Consider the following 24,570-nt stretch of genomic DNA (forward strand, 5'->3'; position numbering starts at 1 on the left):
CATAATCATATTGAAATGTCGACGTCATCGTACTGTTCAATTTGTTTACGTAATAGTTATGTTTCCGGCAACGTCCGTAATATACGGAAACTTTCGAAGTGTTCAGAGTTTTGTTTTTATCTTTTTAAGTTTCAGCGACAAGATAAACTGGGGTGTGGACTCTTACACATTTGGTGACGTGGTCGATAACCGAATAAAATGCATTCTGAGAATTTTTAAAACAGCTTTCTCTACTGAAATAGCTTCAGTGCGGAAGGTCAGGACGTAACTAACCTCAAATAATAAGTTAAATCAGTCGGGGGGGGGGGGGGGGGGGGGGTTGTGGCAGGAACCGCACCATGAACTTTTGCCACAGTTATGTTTTTATTTTATTTTTCATTTTTTACGTTGGAGAATCCGAGGAATCCCTCTGGGAACGTTTGTAGCCTTCAAATTATTAATAATTTAAAAAAAAGTCAAGAAGAGAAGAAGAAAAAGAAAAACGAAGAAAACTACGACAAAGAAGAAGAAGATAAAGAAAAGAAAAAGAAGAAACCTTTCACAGAAGACTTGGAGAGTTCGTCAAGGTTAACAAAGTCTAAACCTTTTGATACATTTATATTTATAAACGTCTTTCAAAGCTTTATTTTTTAAGCATGTTAGTATACCCTAGAATAATTATTTTTTACCAAATAGACCTTAGCCGCCTATATTCATATTGACTAAAATAAAGCATTAACCCCTGACATCTTAGATACTTTGTAATTGAAAGTTGTGCCCAGGACTGCGTGCTTGAATTTTAGATCGATATAAGAACGAAAATCAATTTTAAAATAAAAATAAAAATATGATTGGTTTGGTTTTTGTTGCTTCTTTTATCATTCTGAACGTGAATAATAATTTACTGTATTTATTTATTTATTTATATAACGTGCTTTAAAATGTAAACATATTGTTAACCCAAGCATGCAAAATTGTCTCCCCTCCCCTGTCTCGTGCGCTTAACTCAAATGGTATTTAACGAAAACGAGTATAGTATTCTATATTTAATACATATTATATGCCTACGAATGTGCGTAAAATACGACGGCTCAGTTTAACAGGACTTTTGCGCTAAATAAATTATGTTGGCATCTCAGCGAGAAAACACCGTTACATTTTCCCATTAGTAGCAAGGGATATTTTAGATGCACCATCCCACAGACAGGACAGCATATACCATGGCCATTGATATACCAGTCGTGGTGCACTGGAAGGATTCTAGCTTGATGTTGCTATATATTGTTGTTGAATGTATGTACATATGTATGTAACTGTTTATCATATGTATGTATAGTTATGTAAAAAAAAATGGTTAAATAAAAATAAATAAAAAAGGAGGAAGTTTACCAGTTAGAAACAGTAATTAAAACAATATACCGGCTCGGTGGTGGAGTAGTTAATAATTAAAACAATATACCGGCTCGGTGGTGGAGTAGTTAATAATTAAAACAATATACCGGCTCGGTGGTGGAGTAGTTAATAATTAAAACAATATACCGGCTCGGTGGTGTAGTAGTTAATAATTAAAACAATATACCGGCTCGGTGGTGTAGTAGTTAATAATTAAAACAATATACCGGCTCGGTGGTGTAGTAGTTAATAATTAAAACAATATACCGGCTCGGTGGTGTAGTAGTTAATAATTAAAACAATATACCGGCTCGGTGGTGTAGTAGTTAAGCCATTGAACATAGGGCTGGTAGGTACAGAGTTTGCCCCCCCCCCCCCCCCCCCCCCCCCCCCCCCGGTACTTGTGGCTCCCACCCAGAGAGCGAGTTAACGACTTGGTGGATAGGTGTAAGGCCAATACACCGACTTCTCTACCATCTAATCACTAACTCACTCTTCTGGACAGACAGCCCAGATAGCTGAGGTGTGTGTCCAGGAGAGCTTGCTTAAACCATAATTGGATATATATAAGTACGAAAAAAAGTAAACGAAAACAACAATAACAACAAAACAATATTACGTTACTGCTTGGGTAAAATACTGGTACCGAAAGGAGGAAATGATTTGAGAAATTTGTTTAGTTCTTTCTTTGGGAACTTTAAATCTGCTATACGACAAGAAGCTAAAAGAATAGTGTATTCTAGTACTCCTCGTTTAAAATATGGTGATGGGTCGTCTAAGCTTTTAAAAGTCATTTTTCGTAAAGGGTAACTAGACTTTTAAAAGGTTTTACATAGCGTTCTGTACCTACTCGATATTTACTGAGATGGCTCCAAAGTTAATTAAATGCACCATTTATTTGCATGTATATTTACGGTTTTAGTCTTTCAATTAATTAAGCATTCAATCAACTGATTTAATGTGCTTATATCCAATTAAGGTTCAAGCACGCTCGTTGTGGGTACAAACTCTGACATAGCCGGAGTATGTATTCTAAACGTAAGGGGGGGGGGGGGGGGGGGGGGGGGGGGGGGAGAAAGCCTGAATAAAACATTAACTGACCCCCAAATATTGACTACTCAAGACATGGTGAAAACGTTTTGCTCGAATATCTCTTGTTTTTGCCTGAATTCGAGAATTTCCCCCAGCACCGAAGGGAGGGGAGCTGTTGGTTTCCCCTCGCCCCCTGTCTCGTACGCTTATGGAAGCATAAACCACATGGTCTAAATTAGGTTATCCTTAATTAATTTCCTTGGACCCGTTTTACGAAGCGATCTTAACGCTAAGATCACCTTAAGTGCATAGATACCTTACGTAGTAAAGTTGATATTTGCCTGCATTAAACAAACGTGCCCGAATCTGAATTACAACATTTATTCATATTAACATTACTGCCAAGCAGCTATATAGGGTTGAACCGAATCTCCACGCATTTTTATATGGATTACAACTAATATTGTGGGTATGATTATGAAAATACATGGTGAAAAGTGTTGAGTATTTTCCAGGACTGGCGGGGTGGGGGTCAGTTACCCCCCCCCCCCCCCCCCCCCGTCTTGTACGCTTATGCACGCTGGTGTATATTTATAAACGCAGATCTTTTTTAATTTAATGTTATGATTGCATAAATAGTGTAAATTATTATTCTACAAAATCCACACTGTTTTATTGTATATTTGAACTGATTTTTGAACTGATTTTAAAGTAGGGCTCAGGGGCGGAGTGGAACAATAATATGAAGAGTTAAATAAATTTAGTTAAGATAAAACAATACAAATATCACACTATTTTAAAATAGTTCAGGTAAAACGGAAATTCCGTTTTGGTACATTTTGTAATTTATTCAATAACAATAGCGCCAAAAGCAAAAAAATATACTGTGCCTTTTGTTTGACATCGAATTCTATAATATGCAAGACACATTGTTTACAGTTCATATTTATTTACAGGTACAAGAAAATACATATTTAGCTTAATTATTGTTTTAAATGAATACTTAAAATAACAACGGTCACAGGCTTAATTCTTTACAGGACAGTTTCTTTAATATGGAATACAATGCTTTTCAGTTTAGGGTCTGCTGGCAAGAAAAGTTAAAGTTTGTTTTGTTTTAACTTAAGCACATTGATTAACTAATCGTTGGTTATTTCGGACTCGTAGTCATTAGAGGAAACCCTGTACATTTTTTCACTAACCGCAACGGAGCTTTTATATGCACTTTCTCATAGACAGGAAAGCACATATCACGGATTTTGACCAGTTGTAGTGCACTGGCTGGAACGAGAAAAAGCAATCAGTTGAATGGATCAACTCTGGTGGTTCGATCCTGCGATGCAAGCACCTCAGACGAGCGCTAAACCAACTGAGCTAAAGAATGATATCTGGAGATGAGCGGTTTAAAATTGAAATGTGTTTGAAGTGTAATGTTTGTTTTTGTACTACAAGCGATTATGTAATATGTATGTCAGTTTCAATGATCCTAGGAGATAACGGACGTGAAATTATTGTTTTCAGATATAATACTTTTACAAAATAAACACTGACCCCAGCACATATTAAACTACCACTATTAGGTGATAAAATAGTTATCGATATTGAATGATTGATTGATTGAATGATTGAATGGATGGATGAATGAATGAATGGATGAATGAATGAATGAATGAATGAATGAATGAATGAATGAATGAATGTTTAATCACACCCTAGCAAGAAAATCACATAGGTCGTCCTATTGGGGATGGGTGGGTATAGGGGTAATAGTGCTAACATCTCCTTGGTCCACAAGTTTGTAGATTATGCACCGGCCTCGGTGGCGTCGTGGTTAGGCCATCGGTCTACAGGCTGGTAGGTACTGGGTTCGGATCCCAGTCGAAGCATGGGATTTTTAATCCAGATACCGACTCCAAACCCTGAGTGAGTGCTCCGCAAGGCTCAATGGGTAGGTGTAAACCACTTGCACCGACCAGTGATCCATAACTAGTTCAACAAAGGCCATGGTTTGTGCTATCCTGCCTGTGGGAAGCGCAAATAAAAGATCCCTTGCCGCTAATCGGAAAGAGTAGTCCATGTAATGGCGACAGCGGGTTTCCTCTCAAAATGTGTGTGGTTCTGACGCCATATAGCCGTAAATAAAATGTGTTGAGTGCGTCGTTAAATAAAACATTTCTTTCTTTCTTTTTTGTAGATTATGTCATTTAATTACTGCATCTTAATTATGGCATAATGAAGCATTGTGAGTTTTAAAAAGAAAATTAATAAGCAGCAGTTGTTTCAAACTTCGTGCACGAGGATTCACATAAATGAGATCTGTAATATAAATATTAATTTTTAAAAATATGAAGTACATGTGTTATGTTTTGTATTTGTTAATAAATAGACCTTACTCTCTTTATTATTTTTAATAAGCACAGTTGAATTAACAGAATTGGCGCCTGTTTATTCCTCGTGTTTTTTTGCCCATGTTTGTTTGTCCATTTAATTACGTTGAGCGACCATCTGTGCTGCAGTGTATTGTAAACCTACCTCAGTAACTGACCATGTCTAGTATTTACAGAGGTGTGATTATCGTTAGTTCTCGTGTAAACTGCTAACGTAGTTAAGTCTGTGTAGTAAAAATACATTAATTAGAGGTGTGCAATAACAAGTGGCCAGCCACTAAAAGGGTCACACACCACTGCCTTTTACTGAGCCTGCAGTCCTATTTATTAGTACTTAATCGTAAATAAGTAACCATATACAGAATCATTCATGGATTTTGGCGCCTAAATTATTACCTGAGTTCTCATCGACCACTTCGTCAGAGATAATGACAATCACGGCGGGGTTGGTAGGTCACATTTATATATAAAAAAATATTTGTTATATTTTCATTTTTGTTGAGGAAGCCATCTTGGTTGCTAGGGAATGAATAAACAAAGGTGTTCAAACATAAATGTTTGCATCCAGAACATCCGGAAAATAATGTTCATGTGTTAATTACATAATATGTGTCGGAAGATGACAGCAACCGGGTTTGTGAGACGGCAGCTATACTGTTGTGCTTTTTAACTCTGGGAGGCAATGCATTATTTTCAAAACGGCGGTGTGTGTGTGTGTGTGTGTGTGTGTGTGTGTGTGTGTGTGTGTGTGTGTGTGTGTGTGTGTATTGTGTGTGTGTATGTGTGTGTGTATTGTGTGTGTGTGTGTGTATTATGTGTGTGTATTGTGTGTGTGTGTGTGTGTATTGTGTGTGTGTGTGTGTGCGCGCGCGCGCGTTTGTGTGCATGTGTGTGTGCGTGTGTTGGAGGTAGTTGGGGGGGGGGGGGGGGGGTGGCCATCCCGATTCCTATGATTATGTTTGTTTGAGACCGTGTTTTGTTTCGGGTTTTTTTTAGTTTAAGTTTTTTTTTTGTGTGTGTGACCAAAATTCTTAAATGTGTTCACAAAATGTTTGATTTGTTAGTACATATTTGACATCTTCACACACCCCGCCGGTGGACCCATTGGGCTATTTCTCGTTCCAGCCAGTGCTCCACAACTGGTGTAACAAAGGCCGTGGTATGTACTATCCTGTCTGTGGGATGGTGCATATAAAAGATCCCTTGCTGCTAATCGAAAAGAGTAGCCCATGAAGTGGCGATAGCGGGTTTCCTCTCTCAATATCTGTGCGGTCCTTAACCATATGTCTGACGCTATATAACCGTAAATAAAATGTGTTGAGTGCGTCGTTAAATAAAACATTCCATTCCTTCTTCACACTCATAGAAATACACCCATGCGGAGTTTTCGAGTATGTAGCATATATTTATGAAAACTTTATTTATTATACCTTTTAAAAGTCTTATTAATATGAAGAAGAGGGGCGGCTGAACGCTTTTTTTTTAGTATATAGGGAAGTAGTTAAACCTCAGAAAAGGGCACTCAATTTATTATATATACTCTTCCAAAAATGTAGGGGAACCTGAAATATTAATGTTAATATCAACTATTAGACCGAATATACGTTTTGACCAGATATCGTTCAGGTCTGTTTATTAACACACCGAAACACATTCCACAGTTTGCACGTGCATCACGCAGTTGCCCCGTACACGTTCGTGGGGTGTCATTCTCGATTTTGACAATTTCCAGGAATGTCGATTAATCACTGTGGAACATTATTTCTGTCAATCTTTTTCATTCTATTGATCATACAGTTGTTATTGTTTTGTTTTTAGTCATTTTTATTGTTTGAATTTGCGATGCGGCGTATGCAACTGATAAAAAACGTCAACTTTAAAATTTCACTTCTGACCCCAATCGTCCTTCAAGATCTTTGGTGGTCATAAAACCTACTGTAATACTGAACTACCGGTTGTAATGTTTGCACAATTAATTCACTATTATCATATAACCATTCCCCACAGCTAATATACCTTACAATTTTGGCAATTGTAAATTCTTATTAGAGTTCCCCTACTCTTTTGTTTTTTAAAAGTATACATACAGTGAACACGGAGTTTAAAGCCCGTGTTTGGGGTGAGGGGTGGAGGGTGGGGATGGGGGCCGCCTATCCGTAGCACCCCTGGACCCACGCCTTAATACATTTTCAGTTATTCGCTTTTCCAACTTTTTTGAAAATAATATCGGTCGTGCCACTTATGTCTCAAATAAAACCAGGCGCATGAATTACAACGCAGCCCATTTTGCGCTGATTATTTAAAAAAATAAAAAAAAAAAAAAAAAAAAAAAAAAAAAAAAAAAATTATATATTCTTATTAACTCATTGGCTGACTGTTTAATAATTTACCTATATTATATTTCTAAAATAAAATAGCCTTCAATCATGGACCTGTAACAAAAACTGGCGAACTCTGCGTGACAGGTAACCAAGGGAGATAACTATACACATCCACCCTAGATAGAAGTACACAATTATAAATATGTCGATTATAATGTTCTTAAATTACACCCTACGTCGATTCATGGACCCCATTCTCCCCCGTAAACGTCTTTTTAAGTAATCCATTATTGGGTTGGCCCGTATTGATCTATAATTTGAGGATAGAATAGTTGATGAGTTTCGATGAATACACATTTCACCGCATTGCATAAAGTAATCTGTCTATAAAAGATGTATCAGCGAAAAATTGAGTTTTCATCTAAAAGAAACAACCAAAAAATTAATTATTTATCATACAGATAACATAAGTAGATGGAAATAAGAAAAGGAGAGGGGTTGCTATTTTTGCACCGAGGGTGATGAGAAAACGCGATTACTCCTAACATGTCTTTTTATATTTAAAATGTTTTCTGGGTTTTTTTCTTTCTTCTTTTTTCCTTCTTTTGATCAATTGATTAGGGGGGGGGGGGGGGGGGGCGGGGGACGTATGAAACCAGTATCGGTGATGTGTTCAGTTGTACCCCAATACCCCAGAACGAGTTAATTATAAACTTTAAATTACATAACAGGTTAACTAAATCTGGCAAAAAAGTAAAGCAACATGTCTTTAGCATGAATTAGGCCCATACATCGTTAAATAATCTTCGTCTTCTTATTGTCACGTGCATTCTTTCATTGTGTTTGTTTTACATCGCATGTGGTCTCTCCCTCGTTGTACGACTGCTTCTGTCAACAAAGAACGTTATTACCATGTTTATATCCTCAAGCTCATAACTATATATCACTGCCACTGATGAAGTATTAGCAATTAGGATTTTATTGTTTGACCCGGATGTTCCGGAGTGCAGGCAGACGACATCATTACACTAAGTGGTAAAATATAGTCTCATCGACTTCCCCATTTGCGGATGTGTCTAGACATCATAAATCACAAACCATATAAATATATACAGCTGATTTGTAGAAAACTAACATAACTATTTTTCAAGTCGATGAAACTGGTCATTGCATAAATGATATATGCGTACGGAGCATTAAAAAGAGTTATAGACAAAACGTAATTTGTTTACGTTAATTTCATTTTCAGATAATTTTGGAAGTTAAAGAAGTCAAGATACGCTGAAGAAATGAAGTTGGTGTGCCTTTGTTAAAAGAATATAAAAATATTGGACAGCACAGAAAATATTTAATGAAAACTATTTCGTGGATTCAAACATGGACGTTGTGTATATTCCTTTATGCCCTGCGGGGAGTTCGTTTACCGTGGATGTGGACGATGTTTCGTCATCACTGCTGCGTGATATGACATTCGAAGAGCAGTCATTGGATCCCCTGGAGACAGGATTTGTTGAGGTAAACGATACATCGGACTCGTGTGAAAGAGATATTCGGAGTGTTTCCGATTCAAGCGACATTTTGGAAGAATCCAGTCACAATTTTATTGAAGACCAATCAACTATCGATGTCCACAACACTGGCTTTATTAGAAACAAGAGGATTAAACCGTTCCGTGTGTTGTATAAACGTTTACGTCAAACGTGTAAAATTACGTGTAGACCGCTCAGAATTAATGTTCTAGTTTCCAAACAATTTCAACAAAAACGACATTTTTATGACAAAGAAAAAGTGCTTAAATCAAAATGAATTCTTTGACTTAAATAAAATTTTGTGAAAATACCAACAGTTTAAACGTTTGTGTTATAGGTGATTCCAAAGTGCTGGAAATGATAAAACTTCGTGAAGTGGAAATTCATCAAAACTCCTGACTATATATTATTACCAGCAGTGCGCGAAGATTACATATTTCTTCCTGAGAGTTTTCTGGTTTTCAGCATCGTAAGAACTTAAAAATCCATATTTTCGACTGAGTATATGAAGCGATTTCAAGAACTGATTCGCTAACAATCAGAACATTTTTATAGTGGTTTTTTTACGATTATAAAATATTTATAAATAAAACCCCACATAAATGTATTGTTGGTGTTTTGTTACTGTTTATTTAAAAATTATTTATTTTACTTATTCAATCATTATTAAATTAACTGAATGTTGCAAAGAGATAAATAGAAGGTCAAGGTCACGCTAAACCTTGACGCGCTACTCAGTTGTGACACGCTCAACTGGGTCATCCGTTCTGGCCTTCGTTAAGTCACGTCCAGGTTGGAGAAAACGAAGAGGTGGGGTAAACGCATTAGGCACCCACATCTACCTGACTATCTTACTGAAAGCTGCCATGACTACCTACTTTATGGAAAACGGACCCACCCACATGGGTATTTATGGCAGACAGCTACATAGAGAATAATACATGAGTGGCCGTTAGATACCTTTTATCTCACGAGTTGTTTTAACATGTATCTAACGAGTTGTGAGAAAAATGGTATATATCCACCTGGCTATGTTACTGTTGCCAACATTTGCTTATATTATTTCAGACAGCCAACTATCTTAAATCAGGGGTGTTGTGTGGTCTGGACCATGTGTGTGTGTGTATGTGGGGTGGGGTGGGGTGGGGTGGGGTGGGGTGTTGTTCCAATATGAAACCAGAAGACCCCTTTGTGTACGTTTTCTGTGGACACCTGCACAAATAGCCTAATAATGTACCGTAAAAAATGAACATTGAACATTTACATAAGTATTTGACAGTAAAATCCACTTAGCAGGACAACATGCACTTATCCACAAAAACCGGCCTCGGTGGTGTCGTGGCAGGCCATCGGTCTACAGGCTGGTAGGTACTGGGTTTGGATCCCAGTCGAGGCATGGGATTTTTAATCCAGGCATGGGATTTTTAATCCAGGCATGGGATTTTTAATCCAGATACCGACTCCAAACCCTGAGTGAGTTCTCCGCAAGGCTCAATGGGTAGGTGTAAACCACTTGCACCGACCAGTGATCCATAACTGGTTCAACAAAGGCCATGGTTTGTGCTATCCTGCCTGTGGGAAGCGCAAATAAAAGATCCCTTGCTGCCTGTCGTAAAAAGAGTAGCCTATGTGGCGACAGCAGGTTTCCTCTAAAAACAGTGTCAGAATGATCATATGTTTGACGTCCAATAGCCGATGATAAGATAAAAAAATCAATGTGCTCTAGTGGTGTCGTTAAATAAAAACAAAAACAAACTTTATCCACAAAAAATCATGGTACCCACACTTGGGCTGTCTCACATTAACCACTCCACCCGGACATCTCTTGGAAAAGAACCACTTTATACCCTTGTTTGTCCCAACACAGTAAGCTACCCTGTTACCACCCTGTTCTGGGTGATTCATTCACAAAGGCAAAGCCATCTCGCTATCCCATGCAAATTACTGAGAACAACACTTTCCAATATTGGTTGTTGGACTTTGCAGTGTCCCACCCTACACTGCATAATAAATTGACATTATTATTAAATATATTTTTAAATGACTTAATCCACAAAACAGAAAGATAACAGCTTAAAAATGTCAATATTTGTTTATTCTCCACATGTTAATAATATACAAAGAGAATAAATGTACATCTTTCTAATATCAATACAAATAAATACAATACACGAGTCATAGATGACTGATCTATCGGCACCTGTATCTGTCCATGGCAACGGCCAATGCTTGGTCTGTAAATGATAATAATACTTTTAGTATTTTTCTTTTTTATTATCTTTCCAATTTTTGCATCACTTTAAGCTGTAGAATTCAGCTTGTAGTTATTTCAGGCTTTTTACCATTAAAACTATGATCAGGAAAACTGCACTGTTCTAGGTTATTAATATTACAATCATTAACATTTTCCAAACTGTCTGATTTTAAAGAGAATGCATATGGTGGATTGGTAATCTGTCACCAACAGAACTGATGCTATATTCTATACCATCATCTTCAGAACAAGCTCAAGCCTTGACATGAACAAATGTATTTCATCAGGTACTGTTTCTATGAGGTTGTCACTGTTGGGTTATATATAATATATACAGGTATATATTTCTAAAACAAATTCAACACAATATCAGAATAATTTGAATTGCAGGGCAGCACACGTACCGAGAGTTATTTATATCAAAGTCCAAATTTTATGGCTGCACAAAAAAGAGAAAAAGTATGAAAGACAAATTTGTTTTCAATATGCCTGTAGCAGACATATTTAGAATATATTACAAATTAATATCTACCAGGCTGTACCAGCAACTCTCTCAACAGTGACGGAACAATAAATATGGATTTATCAAAAGCTTACAGTTTGATACATGTCTAGTCAACACTAAAAACAAATTGTATACAACTGCTAGATTTTGGCATTAACAATTAACTATACATCAGGGCTAATTAAGTGAATAAATAATAATTACTTAAGAAAATACCTTATTCACAAAAAGGTACATGTTAGAAATCAGCACCATTTCCAGTTGAGATTGTACAAAAAATACCATCTTTACAGTAAGAAATCAAACAAAATATTACACACGTGTTTTCAAACCATTTATGGTGCACAACTGTGCAAGAAATATTGATGATTTTCATCTTCACATTGCTCACCAATAAAAAATATTACTTATAGATCTTCACATTACACATGCTCCCAAATCATAAATATTACTTATAACCTTCACATTGTAGTTCTCCATCACAAATATTACTTATGACCTTCACATTGTATATGTTCATAATCATATATATTACTTATGACCTTCACATTAACTATAAATATCTGATACAACTTCATAATATATGCACTCTGAAAGGACAAATATTCCTTATTTCTTTCACATTTCTGGTTCTCCCAAATCATAATTAGTACATATGACCTTCACATTGTTGTTCCAAAGTTATAAATATTACTTGACCTTCACATAAATATTACTTCACACTTTATACAAAAAGAAACCAGAATATTTTAGACTGGCAGGAACAGCAGTTGAAGTGTTAATGTCCAAACCTCTCACTTGCATATTCTTTAAGCTGGTATTTAAGAAATTTTATAAAGTATATCTACTATATCAAATATTTTAGGCACTTTAAACAGAATTAGGTTTGAGATCTATGTCAGATTTGGTCACGGTTATTACCCAAACAGGTTTATGCTTCAATGATCTAGGTCATTTGCCCATGAAGTCTGCAGTCAGAATATGATGGAAACTATAAGAACATAAACATTGATGCTGATACTGGCACAAACATGCAGATAATGAAACAGTATGTTCTAAAATGTAGTTTGATGTGGTGATGAGTAAAAACTAAAACATCAGACATATTGTACCGTATTTGTCCTGAATGTTGGACCTATTTTCACAGGTACAAAATAAAACTGAATAAAATACAGGAAAACCAATGATGAAATGTATAAACCCCTCAAAATAAAATACAGGAAAACCAATAATGAAATGTATAAACCCTCAAAATAAAATACAGGAAAACCAATAATGAAATGTATAAACCCCTGAAAATAAAATACAGGAAAACCAATAATGAAATGTATAAACCCCTGAAAATAAAATACAGGAAAACCAATAATGAAATGTATAAACCCCTGAAAATAAAATATAGGAAAACCAATAATGAAATGTATAAACCCCTGAAAATAAAATATAGGAAAACCAATAATGAAATGTATAAACCCCTGAAAATAAAATATAGGAAAACCAATAATGAAATGTATAAACCCCTCAAAATAAAATATAGGAAAACCAATAATGAAATGTATAAACCCCTCAAAATAAAATTGTGAATAATGTTAAAAGCTTCCAGAATATGCAAGCACAATAGCTGTGGACTGCATCACGTAAGTAAACTTTAGTAAACTTTGTGACACCTTTTGGCAAGTATTTATTTTTCTTGCATCCAAATATGCACCAAAGTCTGAAATTCTGCATATAAATTACTACAAAATACATCTTTGCATAGAAAATAACAAATATTTACACCTAATTAATTTAAACCACAGATGATGCACAAAAATGTATACATAACCAATATGTAGTCACAGCGAATATGTTACTATGCAAATTGCATACGATATATGATGGACATGCTTGGTACATATTGCATAATATATAGCATAGCTCATTGATGCAACAAACTCCTGAAGATTTATCCCAAGTTGATCATGAAAAAAAGGTACAAAAACAGATAGATGTTTTAAAAAAGCACTTGAATCATAAATGAACCTAATTGAATTGAAATGAAGATAATGAATTTTGTTTTAAATGGACAGAAATATATGTTCACAAACATGAGATTTGAGAAATGACATTCTAATCCAATAAATTAACAACTCGCAAGACCTGAAAAATGAGGCGAATGAAATGTATCTTGAAATTTGCAAATGCAAAGAAAATGCACAGTGTAAGAGAAATAAGACTTAATATGATTCATAACTAATGTCTGTAGTATAAAAACAAATGTAATCGAGCAAGTTAGTGTGCAGCAGTCTGGACCAAGAGTTTGTCACATTACGAAATCAGACATTGTTTGTATCTCACGTGACGAAATAAAACATCATTTGTACGTCATATGATGAAATCAAACATTAGTTGTATGTCATATGATGAAATCAAACATCAGATGTATTTTATATGATGAAATCAAACATCAGTTGGACTTCACATGATGAAATCAGACATCAGTTGGACTTCACATAATGAAATCAGACATCAGCTGGACTTCACATAATGAAATCAGACATCAGCTGGACTTCACATGATGAAATCAGACATCAGTTGAACTTCATAAGATGAAATCAGACATCAGTTGGACTTCATAGGACAAAATCAGACATCAGTTGGACTTCATGAGACGAAATCAGACATCGGTTGGCTGTGACCGTGACTTGCAGGAGAAGCACATGAGAAATTTACAGTCGAAGGTCCACGTGCTCCTCTCAATGATGATTCTGTCCTTGGTTGATGTGGACAAGTCTTGTTTGAGATCCTCCTGTTTACACAGCAGCTCCTTCATGCGTTCACATCGCTGTTGTTCCGTTATCTTACCCTGCAAGGAAATAACACACATCAGGAAATGTCCAGAAAATCAAAAACACTACACAGGATGAGTAGCGAAAAATGAACAAAAATACTCTACAGATTGAGTCACCACAGATCACAATTATTTAACTTCAGTTCTAGGCAACAACAAAATTTAATTAGAAATCTAACAAAGGTATTGTAAAAAAAAAATATATATATACTGGTGTTTATAAACGGAATTTTTTTACCTATTAAAAAATTAATTAATTAATAATCTTTAAAAACCTTTAATAGTATTTAGTAATCTCTATTTAGCCAAAGCATTAAAACCACCTGTTCTTGTAACATTCTAATCTAAATTGATAGAATTGTCCAAACAAATTTTGTTTTAGAGGATGTAGTTTCATGGCAATTACTCCACATGACTGTAACTAGAGACAAGACAGAAATGGCTGATGCCCCCATAGAACGATGAAAAAAGTGCCCTTTTTGACTATCACAGTTGCTGGTGAATACCCAGTATTACTGATCAGTGACTGTTGCCCCAAACTACTGAACAATGATTGTTATTTGACTGCCCCCAGCTAGTTATTTCAGGCTAGGTAAAGCCCTGCTTCAAAGTATTTGCTAATACTTTTTACATATTTAATATGCTGATTAGAAAGTATGTGGGTTTTAACCATTGTGGGGAGGGGAAACAGAATTTGTATCTTTCCCACAGGCAACGCCTTTTTCCGAACTATGGAATTTATAACAAGTTATTTATTTCTGAGCCGTTGTTTTCTAAATTGCACACAAAGATAGGTTTTTTTTTTAATTTCCAAAACACTTTTACTTTTCTTCTTATGTCAAACCACAAACTGAAATTATTTACAAAAAACATTTTTGTAGGAAGATGCGATGAACTATAGTTTAGTTGATTAAATAGTTTAAAAAAGCCATGTGGTTCTAAGCAAGTGACTGTTTCTACTCTCACACAGTGTAACATGTACCCGATGTTTTTTACTCCCCCGTGACTCACCTCACTCTCTTCCTGCCGCCATCGCTGTAACTTCTCCACGTCACTGATGTCGTACTTCTTGATCTCAAATGGCTCCTCCTTCGACTTGTGTATATACCTGGTATCAACCCAGGCACGAGCTGACACGCTGGGGTTCTTGCGGACCACTGATGGACTCGGTTTGCAGCTCTCAGGGGGACTCTCTGAAGACCTGGCGGGAGCAGAACGACTTCGTCGGGTTCCTGTAGGAAAGGAAGAAAAGATTTGTTTAATAACACAATACATTTTAAACTGGTTTTTAGGAACCAAAAGGAAGACTTTGGCTCATTCCTGGAGGTAAGGAAGAAAATATTTGTTTAATAACAGAATACACATTTTAAACTATGGATTTTAGGTTCCTGAAGGAAGAGAGATATATATTTTTTTATATGAATCCCACGAGCACAAAGGGCCAAAAATAAGGAAATATCATTTCTCTATCCTGTTTTTCAAGGAACATTTTTAAAATTCACAAGTTTGATTTTAACACAGAAACAAAGAAAATTAACCAGACATTATATTTTAAAATTTAAATGAAAATTCCATTTTAAATCTAACGCAACAGATACTTATTAAATATTCAGCATATTAAGTTAACAATGGCAGTTTTATTCATTGATATATTTATTTATATTGATATACAGAATTTAAAGGTGAAACATGGAAACCAGAATCATGGTTTTCAAAAACTGAAAAACATCTCCAAATGGCTTTTCTTGCCTTCCAAGCAACTGCTTGAAGCTCTATTGCCATTTTAGTGGAAAAGGGTTAACCAACCTCTGAGAACTGAAAAAGCCTATATTTACACCAATTTGAATCAAAAGACAACTCATTTCAGTTGAAATTGTGCAGTAAATTAACTTCAGTGTTTTTTAAAGGACATGCAGAATGTCATTGCCTTACAGTCTTAAGAAACTAAATACAGTTTTTATTAAGCAGCAAAATAAACTGAACTACAAACCTTTCCTTTTGGAACCCTTCTTGCGCTCCTGTGAGCTCTCGCTTGCACTGCCTTCGTGACCCGATGATCCCGTGGCCTCGCTGTCTCGTAACATGCTCTCGTATCCACTGCTTGTTCCTCCATGTAGCTTGTCCGACTTGTTACCGTGGTGCGAGTGAATGCCCGTGCTGATCGTGCTGCTGTTGTCACTACCATGGCCACTGCTGGAGTGACTCGGAGTCCTAGGTTTCGTCACAGTGGCATACGGTGACAGCAGCTTTTCATGAGCTACAATACCACTGTCATTACCACTGTCTGAATCATTGCCTTTGTTCTTAAGCATCAGTTCCGAAACTAGCACATTTTCTAACTTAGTACTCTTACTGTCTTTGTCCTTCTTCGGTTTTAAATCCTTACTTGGAGATGAAGTCCTACTACTAGAAAACACAGGCAGTTTACTGTGAACACCATTTGAAGTCTTTCCATTTTTGGAACCATTTTTTGAAACACCATTAACACTAGAAGCACTATTTGATTTTTGCTGTTTGCCGTTTGATTTTTCCTTCTCTTTAGAAACACTACTATGTGATGACACAGGGATGGATGTTTTGCTTGTCTGGTTTTGGTTTGTGGACAAGTCCTTTAGAACGTTTTTTGACGATGAAGCGAGCTGCCTTGAGGGACTGGATGGTTTGGGTAATGAACTTGCTTTGGGTGAACCGTTTGGTTTCTGAGGAAGTGGTGGCTTGGACTGGACCTGTGACTTGCACACTGTGCCTGAAAGAGTCAAAGATTGCACTTCAGGGACACTATAGTCACTGCCAGTCTTTCCCGGCTTACTGGATGGTCCCAGCACAAAACTTGAGGTAGTAGGTATGTCAGATACACTGCTGATTCCAGAGTCATTGTGACTAGATGTGACACTAGCAACCACCCCATCTACACTGTCACTGCTTAGTGTGTAACTCTGCTTCAAGATGTCCTTGCCCAACTGCTCCTCCTGGAACAGTTCCTTCATGAGGTTAGGGTTGGATGCGCCATCAGGCCGTCGAAATAGCATTGGCATTGGCACATCTTTCTTAAGGTTCTGCTCATTGTCGTATTCTGACAAGACAGGTGAAGATTCCCTGTCAAATAAAACCTTGCCAAGTCCCTTCGAAATACTACTTGAACCACTGGTAAGAGCTCGCATGTGTTGCTCAGTCACAGACTCCATGACTGACTGAGATTCACCTTTGTCATTGTCATCATTTGTATCAGTTTTAGAGATGCTACTGAAGGTCTCATCATCAGGGATTTCGTTCTGTAAGCGCGTCCCATCACGCTTTAGTCCCTCCAGCTGCTCCTCCACCTCAATTTCATAGATGGAATCTCTTGTGACTACAGCAGTATCGGCAAGTTCTCCCGTGTCCATACTGCTGTCATAACTTGTGTCCACTGCACATGGGTCAGGTTCAGTTGAGACAAATGACTCCTTAGTTGCACATTGCTGATTTTCAGATCCTTTCACAGAGCCATCAGAAGCAGCCATCCTCTCGAAGTCTGAATCATGCTCAGTGTTGGTTTCTGCATCAGCCATCTGTACTTCGTATGAGTCTGTTGTGGCTCTGTCCAAATCATTTTCAATGCTGACAGATTTGATCCACTCAGCCACACGATTTGTTGGATTTGTTGTGCAAGGAAGCCGAGATTTCTGCAACTTTGTTGTTTCTGTGGTAGCATCAGCTTTCGTTTTTCTACCAATAGCTGGAGAGTTCCTAGGTGAATGTTTTGGAGAAGATGAAGAGACTTGCAGCTTCTTGCCTAAAGTTCCAGACATTTTATGCTTTTTGGCAGCCGACATGGATTCCAAAGTTCCGATGACACGGTTGTCAGAGTCTACAATAAACATCCCAGTATCCGAATCACTCTGCACTGCTTGATCCTTACCAGGTCTGTGCTTGTGAACCCAGTCTCTTACAAATGGTTTTGTTTCAGGAACAGAATTTGGCTTGGCAGCAGTTGTTTCTGGTTTCTGTCCACTTGTCTCCATCATGCTAGATGGGCGAGAGTCGGAAGCTTCTGCAATAGTTGAGAGATTGCTTTCAAGACTAACAGTACTCTCTGGACGTTCCTTCCCGTCAGGAATAAGTTTAGAGATAGCTTGTTTTAGCACCTTGTCAGATGGCTTTTTGAGCTGATGTTTTGGACTACCTTTAGGTGACTCTGATGAATAATCGAGTTTGCTGCAGGTATGCATGGGTTGAGCAGGCAAAGGAACAGGCACTTCCTCTCTCTTTGGCCCGGCAATCATCTCCTGTGGCCCATCAACCCACTGTTCCTCAGAACTGACTTTTCGGTTAATGACGGACCGCTTGCTTTCGGTTTTTGTTGGCTCAGGTGATGCCACCATGAACGCCTGAGGACCATCCACCCATAATTCTTTGGACTTCTTTTTTTCTGGGTATATGGCAGCACCTGGCCCGTCCACCCACTGTTCTCCTTGAATGGGTCCAGACTCTTGGGGATTCCTTGCGTGCTTTTTACCCAAGTGGTGAGAGACGTGCTGCCTCATCTTCTCCGACCAGTGGGAATTTATATCTTTTATTTCACTAGGTAGCTGGGGCTTGGTAAACAGAGCCTTCGTCCGTACATCAGCTCTATGTGGCATGGCCATGCCCGGCCTAGGGGAACCGGGAGCTGAATGAATCTGAGGTTTGTCATTAATCTGTACATTGCGAACCGGCGTTGAGGCCCTGACAGGCAGACGCGACTCGTACCCGTTCCTCGGTTCAGAATACGTCACACTTCTCCCACTGTCCGAATCGTCTCCAGACGACCTTGACCCACTCGGTCTCCGCGGAAGTCGTGGATTGGTGCGAGGAACGTGACGAGGTGGGCCCTCATTGTCTGTGAGTTCTCGGTCGCTGAGCGACTGTCCGTTAGCACCAAGGTAGATAACTGTGTCACACGACTGTTCACTGCTGGATGTGTAGTCCGGGTCAGAGTGAGACGATGAGTACAGGATGTCTTCACGCAGCGTGCCCATTCGCAATCCTCGATAGGGCCTCCGAAAGTGACAACTCTCGTCCGTGGAGCTGTCTTCTGAACTGGTGCTTGAAAACTGAAATAAGAAAATATTCAGTTTATAAATACTGTCCAATAAAAATATTCAAAACATTCTTGTATATGAATATAATAAGTATATGGTTCAATTTCTTTTCTTCCATTAACACTTTATTTTACTAGCTAATATGTTCATATCTGTGAGTATGTATGTGTGTCTCTTTCTCTGTGTGTGTGTATGTATGTATGAGTGTATCAGTATGTGAGTGAGTGAGTGTGTGTGTGTCTCTTTCTCTGTGTGTATGTATGTATGAGTGTATCAGTATGTGAGTGAGTGAGTATGTATGTGTGTCTCTTTCTCTGTGTGTATGTATGTATGAGTGTATCAGTATGTGAGTGAGTGAGTGTGTATGTGTCTCTTTCTCTGTGTGTATGTATGTATGAGTGTATCAGTATGTGAGTGAGTGAGTGTGTCTCTTTCTCTGTGTGTATGTATGTATGAGTGTATCAGTATGTGAGTGAGTGAGTGAGTGTGTGTGTCTCTTTCTCTGTGTGTATGTATGTATGAGTGTATCAGTATGTGAGTGAGTGAGTGAGTGTGTGTGTCTCTTTCTCTGTGTGTATGTATGTATGAGTGTATCAGTATGTGAGTGAGTGTGTGTGTATGCATGTGTGTGTGTGTGTGTGTGTGTGTGTGTGTGTGTGTGTACATTTGTGTATGTACATTTGTGTGTGTGTGTGTGTTTGTGCATGTCCATGTGTATGTTTGTGTATTTGAGTAAAACTGTTAAGACAAATCTGCAACAAAAGTAAAACCAAACTGATTTTTTATTTATTAAAGACATATTGTCACAGGCCACTGACCTATTACATGGTCTAACAAAGTATTACTTAAAAATATATATATTTCATTTGTCCCTAAATGTACTTTATTCAACAATCTACATAACCACCATACTCCACTTATTAACGATATTTTGTAAAAATAATTGAATTATGGCAATAGTCCATAATTCAAAAACTACATTGCTGAGAGGGTTGACATGGATTTCACTCCATGGTATAGTTAAAGTGATGTAAGAGCTAGATTTAGTCTGTAAACATTAATGCAATTTTGATTTATTATTAATTTTTAGAGAAATAAGGTCCTTAAATCTGTGACAGTATGCCTTTAAAATGTTCTATTTATTCAATAATCTCTGCTACTTATCCCTCCCTCCCTCCCTCTCTCCCTCTCTCTCTCTCTCTTCCAATATTAATAACCAGAATACAACAGGTCACAACATGTCCACTATAGTGTCAACATGACCATGAGCTTAAATTAAATGCCAATCGTCCAGTGACAAAGTGGTTTCCTAAAAACAAACAGCTTTAGCAGGTTGCTAATCTTATAACACCATTATCAGTGGCTGAGCCCTTTCAGCCATCAACTGCCATAAATAAGTAGTTTGAGTACTGGGCAGACACGCGAGTGGATGGCTGCCGTTCTGATCACGGATGCTAGTATGGCAAACAAGCGACACATTATATCAGTACCTATAAAACACAACTGGCCCGCAGGGATCAATTCTGACTTGAAAGGTACATGTTTGGAATAACAGTACAGTTATTAAGCACAGAGAAATTTATTGATTAATATCTCTAATCACCAGTGGAGATGTGTATTGGTGGATGGTGTAGAAAAATGAAGATCGATAAGTGGATGTTTTGCCGTATTTATCAATGATAAAAGTCTATTGATCAATCTTAGACGACGGCTCGATTTATATGGGAAATCATTATACATCGGTACTCCTTGCTTTATAGTGTCTCAGATAGTGGAATGCACTCAGTGTTATAATACTTTTCTGAATATACATTTTCAGCATTGCATTATATAGCTTTTCTCATACAGACAGAACTTCCTCAAAAAAAAACATTTCTGTGAGGTTATCTTAATCAATTTATCCTACAGCAGAGCTTTCTCATGAATTTATTGAATAAAAAACATTTTGCTGCAGAGTTCATTGTAGAACAATTTTTTAATATAAAACAAGAGAGTTCTCAATAAAAACATAAAAAAACATTGGTCAAGGAAAGCTTTTTAAAAGATATTATTTGTAGAGAACTTATTAGCTGGCAGACATACATGTAAAATAAATTTGTACAATTCACTTACATTTATTTTGTGCATAAAAATCAAAAACCAATTTAACTACTAGAATTTGCATTTAAATTATTAAATTTTAAACTACTACATAAAACTATCATTCTTTATGTCAAAATCATTTTAAAAGATTCATTTGTATCTGTTATAAATCTAATAATAGCAAGTAAAATAAAGGAAACAATTTATAGATAATATACCAATAACTTTGGTTAAATTAATTAAAAAGAAGAAAACTGTTATCTCATTTCTATGGAAATGCAAGTCTATACTTTCTGAAGTTACAAAACCATCTTTAAAAATAAAATTAATATCTTAAAGATATGCTTCACAATAAATGTTATGTTTCATTTGTCTCATAAAGAATTTTTCCGTATCTTTAATTTTATAATGAAGGATAAATATCCTCATCCATTCACAATTTACTCCTCTTCTTAACCACATCTACTGAACCAAAACGCACACTTTTCTCGCACAAGCTACAAACAAATTTTTTTTTAAAAGAAAGAAAAAAAAAAGAGATAGATTTTCGAGATTTATCTTTCGAGCAGACGTAGTTAGAAGTGTTTTAATTGGAGTGTTGAATGGCAGGTTAAGTAAAGCACAAACACGGAAGAACTCGAGTGTCATTAGAAGCTGGCTCACCTTGGTACGACGTCTCTTCATCCTGTGTATGCGTGCCGCCAGCTGAATGACCTGCAGCGTTTCGTTGTAATGTGGGACCCCAGCCGACACATGGGCTATCATACACGTGCGGCAAGACATGCTACCTAGTGAATCCCTCAGAAGTTGGGCGATCTTGCTGTCTCTGAAAAACACATTACACGATCATTAAGATTCACTGAATTGGGCTAATGATAAAGGCTTATAGTTATAGTAACAAGACTTTCTTCCAAGGCCAGGCACCGTGCATGCAACAAACAGGATCCATAAATCCATATACACCACACATCATGTCTTAAGCAAGTGTAGAGTATTCTTGACATAATTAACTCTAATACATGTGTTACACTCCTCACACTTTTTAGTTTATTTTATTTAAAAACAAAAAAAAATCCTGAAAATAGATTGATCTTGCTACATTTTAAGATGAGAGCATGTCAGAAGGTGCAATACTATTAAGAAGACACTAGAACCATTGGAACATGTGTCTGTAAAGGCCACAGAGTAAGTTTTGTTGAGTAGGTGAGCTGATTACACTGGTTAAACATGTACATCCATATGGAGAAGGGTATTAAAAGATACTTTACTGAAAGGTGCAATACTATTAAGAAGACACTAGTACCATTGGAACATGTGTCTGTAAAGGCCAAAGAGTAAGTGTTGTGAGTAGGTGACCTAATTATACTGGTTAAATATGGAGAATAGTCTTAAAATATACTTTACTGAAGGGTGAATTTCGCAGGTTGACCTTTATATATAGCTAAATATATAACTCTCTAATTCTGGCAGACACAAAAATACTTTTAATTTCAAATTACAGTTAAACTTACAATAGAAGCACCTGCCTATAAAGATCACTCTATGTACCAATACATTTTGCAAAATAAATGGTGTACCCTTTTGATGCACTGCTTTTGACAACAACAAAAGGACACTACAGAACTTTTAGTTTGACATTAAAAAAAAAGACCATATAACCATAAATACATGGGCTACTGGATGCCTACAAGTAAGTGAACAAACTGGGCATCCTGGGAAATCCACCGACTAACATCAGGGCAAGTAAGTGAACAAACTGGGCATCCTGGGAAATCCACCGACTAACATCAGGGCAAGTAAGTGAACAAACTGGGCATCCTGGGAAATCCACCGACTAACATCAGGGCAAGTAAGTGAACAAACTGGGCATCCTGGGAAATCCACCGACTAACATCAGGGCAAGTAAGTGAACAAACTGGGCATCCTGGGAAATCCACCGACTAACATCAGGGCAAGTAAGTGAACAAACTGGGTATCCTGGGAAATCCACCGACTAACATCAGGGCAAGTAAGTGAACAAACTGGGTATCCTGGGAAATCCACCGACTAACATCAGGGCAAGTAAGTGAACAAACTGGGCATCCTGGGAAATCCACCGACTAACATCAGGGCAAGTAAGTGAACAAACTGGGCATCCTGGGAAATCCACCGACTAACATCAGGGCACATTTTATACTTACAGTCAAACTCCTCTAAACTGGACACCCTCGGGACCGAGGGAAATGTCCGCTTTTAAGAGGTATCCAGTTTAAAGAGGTTATTCTCTGTACTGATTTTTAAAAAAGGACTGTGAAAAATGTCCGGTTTGGGAGGAATTCCAGTTACAGAGGGTCCGGTTTTGAGAGGTTTCATTGTATATTCCAAATGACCCTGCCAAAAAGTGAACTAATAAGCATCTACATGTGTCTATTTGTGCTTTATCTGAGCAGAAGTGTTAATATTGCACACATATTGGCAGTCGGGTGATCTCTGAACACAGTGTTCACCTGCAGGCCTGGGGCCAAGTCTAGACCTTCATCATTCTGTCAGTTGAGCACACGTTGGATCATCAAGTGGCAATACCAGATGGAAATGCTTATCCTTGATTGCATTTCACTCAGTTATCAATATTTCAGCTCTTATCTAACCCGCGACGAGAAAGAGTAATAAAAGGAACAACAAACACTCGGATCTAGGAAACTGAAAGCAATTAACATTTATCAAACCGTTTCACACAACACTGCTTATAGCTTTTTCATTTGCCAGTTATAATAGAAAAAATTGTTGAAAATATAACTCATTGTTGCTTTGTATGTTTTATAATATCATAAGAAAATGTTATATTACTAAATAAAAGCATAACGTGCAAGACATTTGGCTATTTAATACAGACAGTATAGTAAAGTAGATGATTTGAAACAACCACCTTTTAAGGTATGGTAGGTGGTTTTTATATGAAGGTGCTGATCAAGTCTGAATGTATAGAAACGATAGCTGCCAGATGTTTACCCAAATAAAAATATTTAAATTAACAATACTGTTTTTTAACTGGTATGTGCACAGATTTTGGTTCCTTTTTAATAATCTATTGTCACCTTCTTCCATTTATAATATGGTAAAGAACATGTTAAAACTGTTACAGGATCAGACTGTCACAGAATCTGTATGATATTTATGTGCGTCTTTTATGCCAACTCTAACAGAGATACATGTATATGCATTT

General features: G+C 37.1%; 1 protein-coding gene across 1 annotated transcript in view; it reads right to left on the reverse strand.

The window, feature by feature from the left end:
• Nucleotides 1–12,863: 12,863 nt before the first annotated feature.
• The window catches only part of LOC121371399 (kinesin-like protein KIF26B), a 217,361-nt gene continuing 205,654 nt past the window's right edge, over nucleotides 12,864–24,570 (reverse strand). Inside the window, exons 13-16 of the mRNA XM_041497266.1 lie at nucleotides 22,032–22,194; nucleotides 16,217–19,298; nucleotides 15,238–15,458; nucleotides 12,864–14,241 (exon numbers count right to left, since the gene is read on the reverse strand). Of these exons, the coding sequence (XP_041353200.1) occupies nucleotides 14,053–14,241; nucleotides 15,238–15,458; nucleotides 16,217–19,298; nucleotides 22,032–22,194 (3,655 nt within the window). The 3' untranslated portion in view covers nucleotides 12,864–14,052. The remainder of the gene's footprint in view (nucleotides 14,242–15,237; nucleotides 15,459–16,216; nucleotides 19,299–22,031; nucleotides 22,195–24,570) is intronic.

The sequence above is a fragment of the Gigantopelta aegis genome, chromosome 4 (genome assembly GCF_016097555.1).
Source record: "Gigantopelta aegis isolate Gae_Host chromosome 4, Gae_host_genome, whole genome shotgun sequence".
NCBI classification, from domain to species: Eukaryota; Metazoa; Mollusca; class Gastropoda; order Neomphalida; family Peltospiridae; genus Gigantopelta; species Gigantopelta aegis.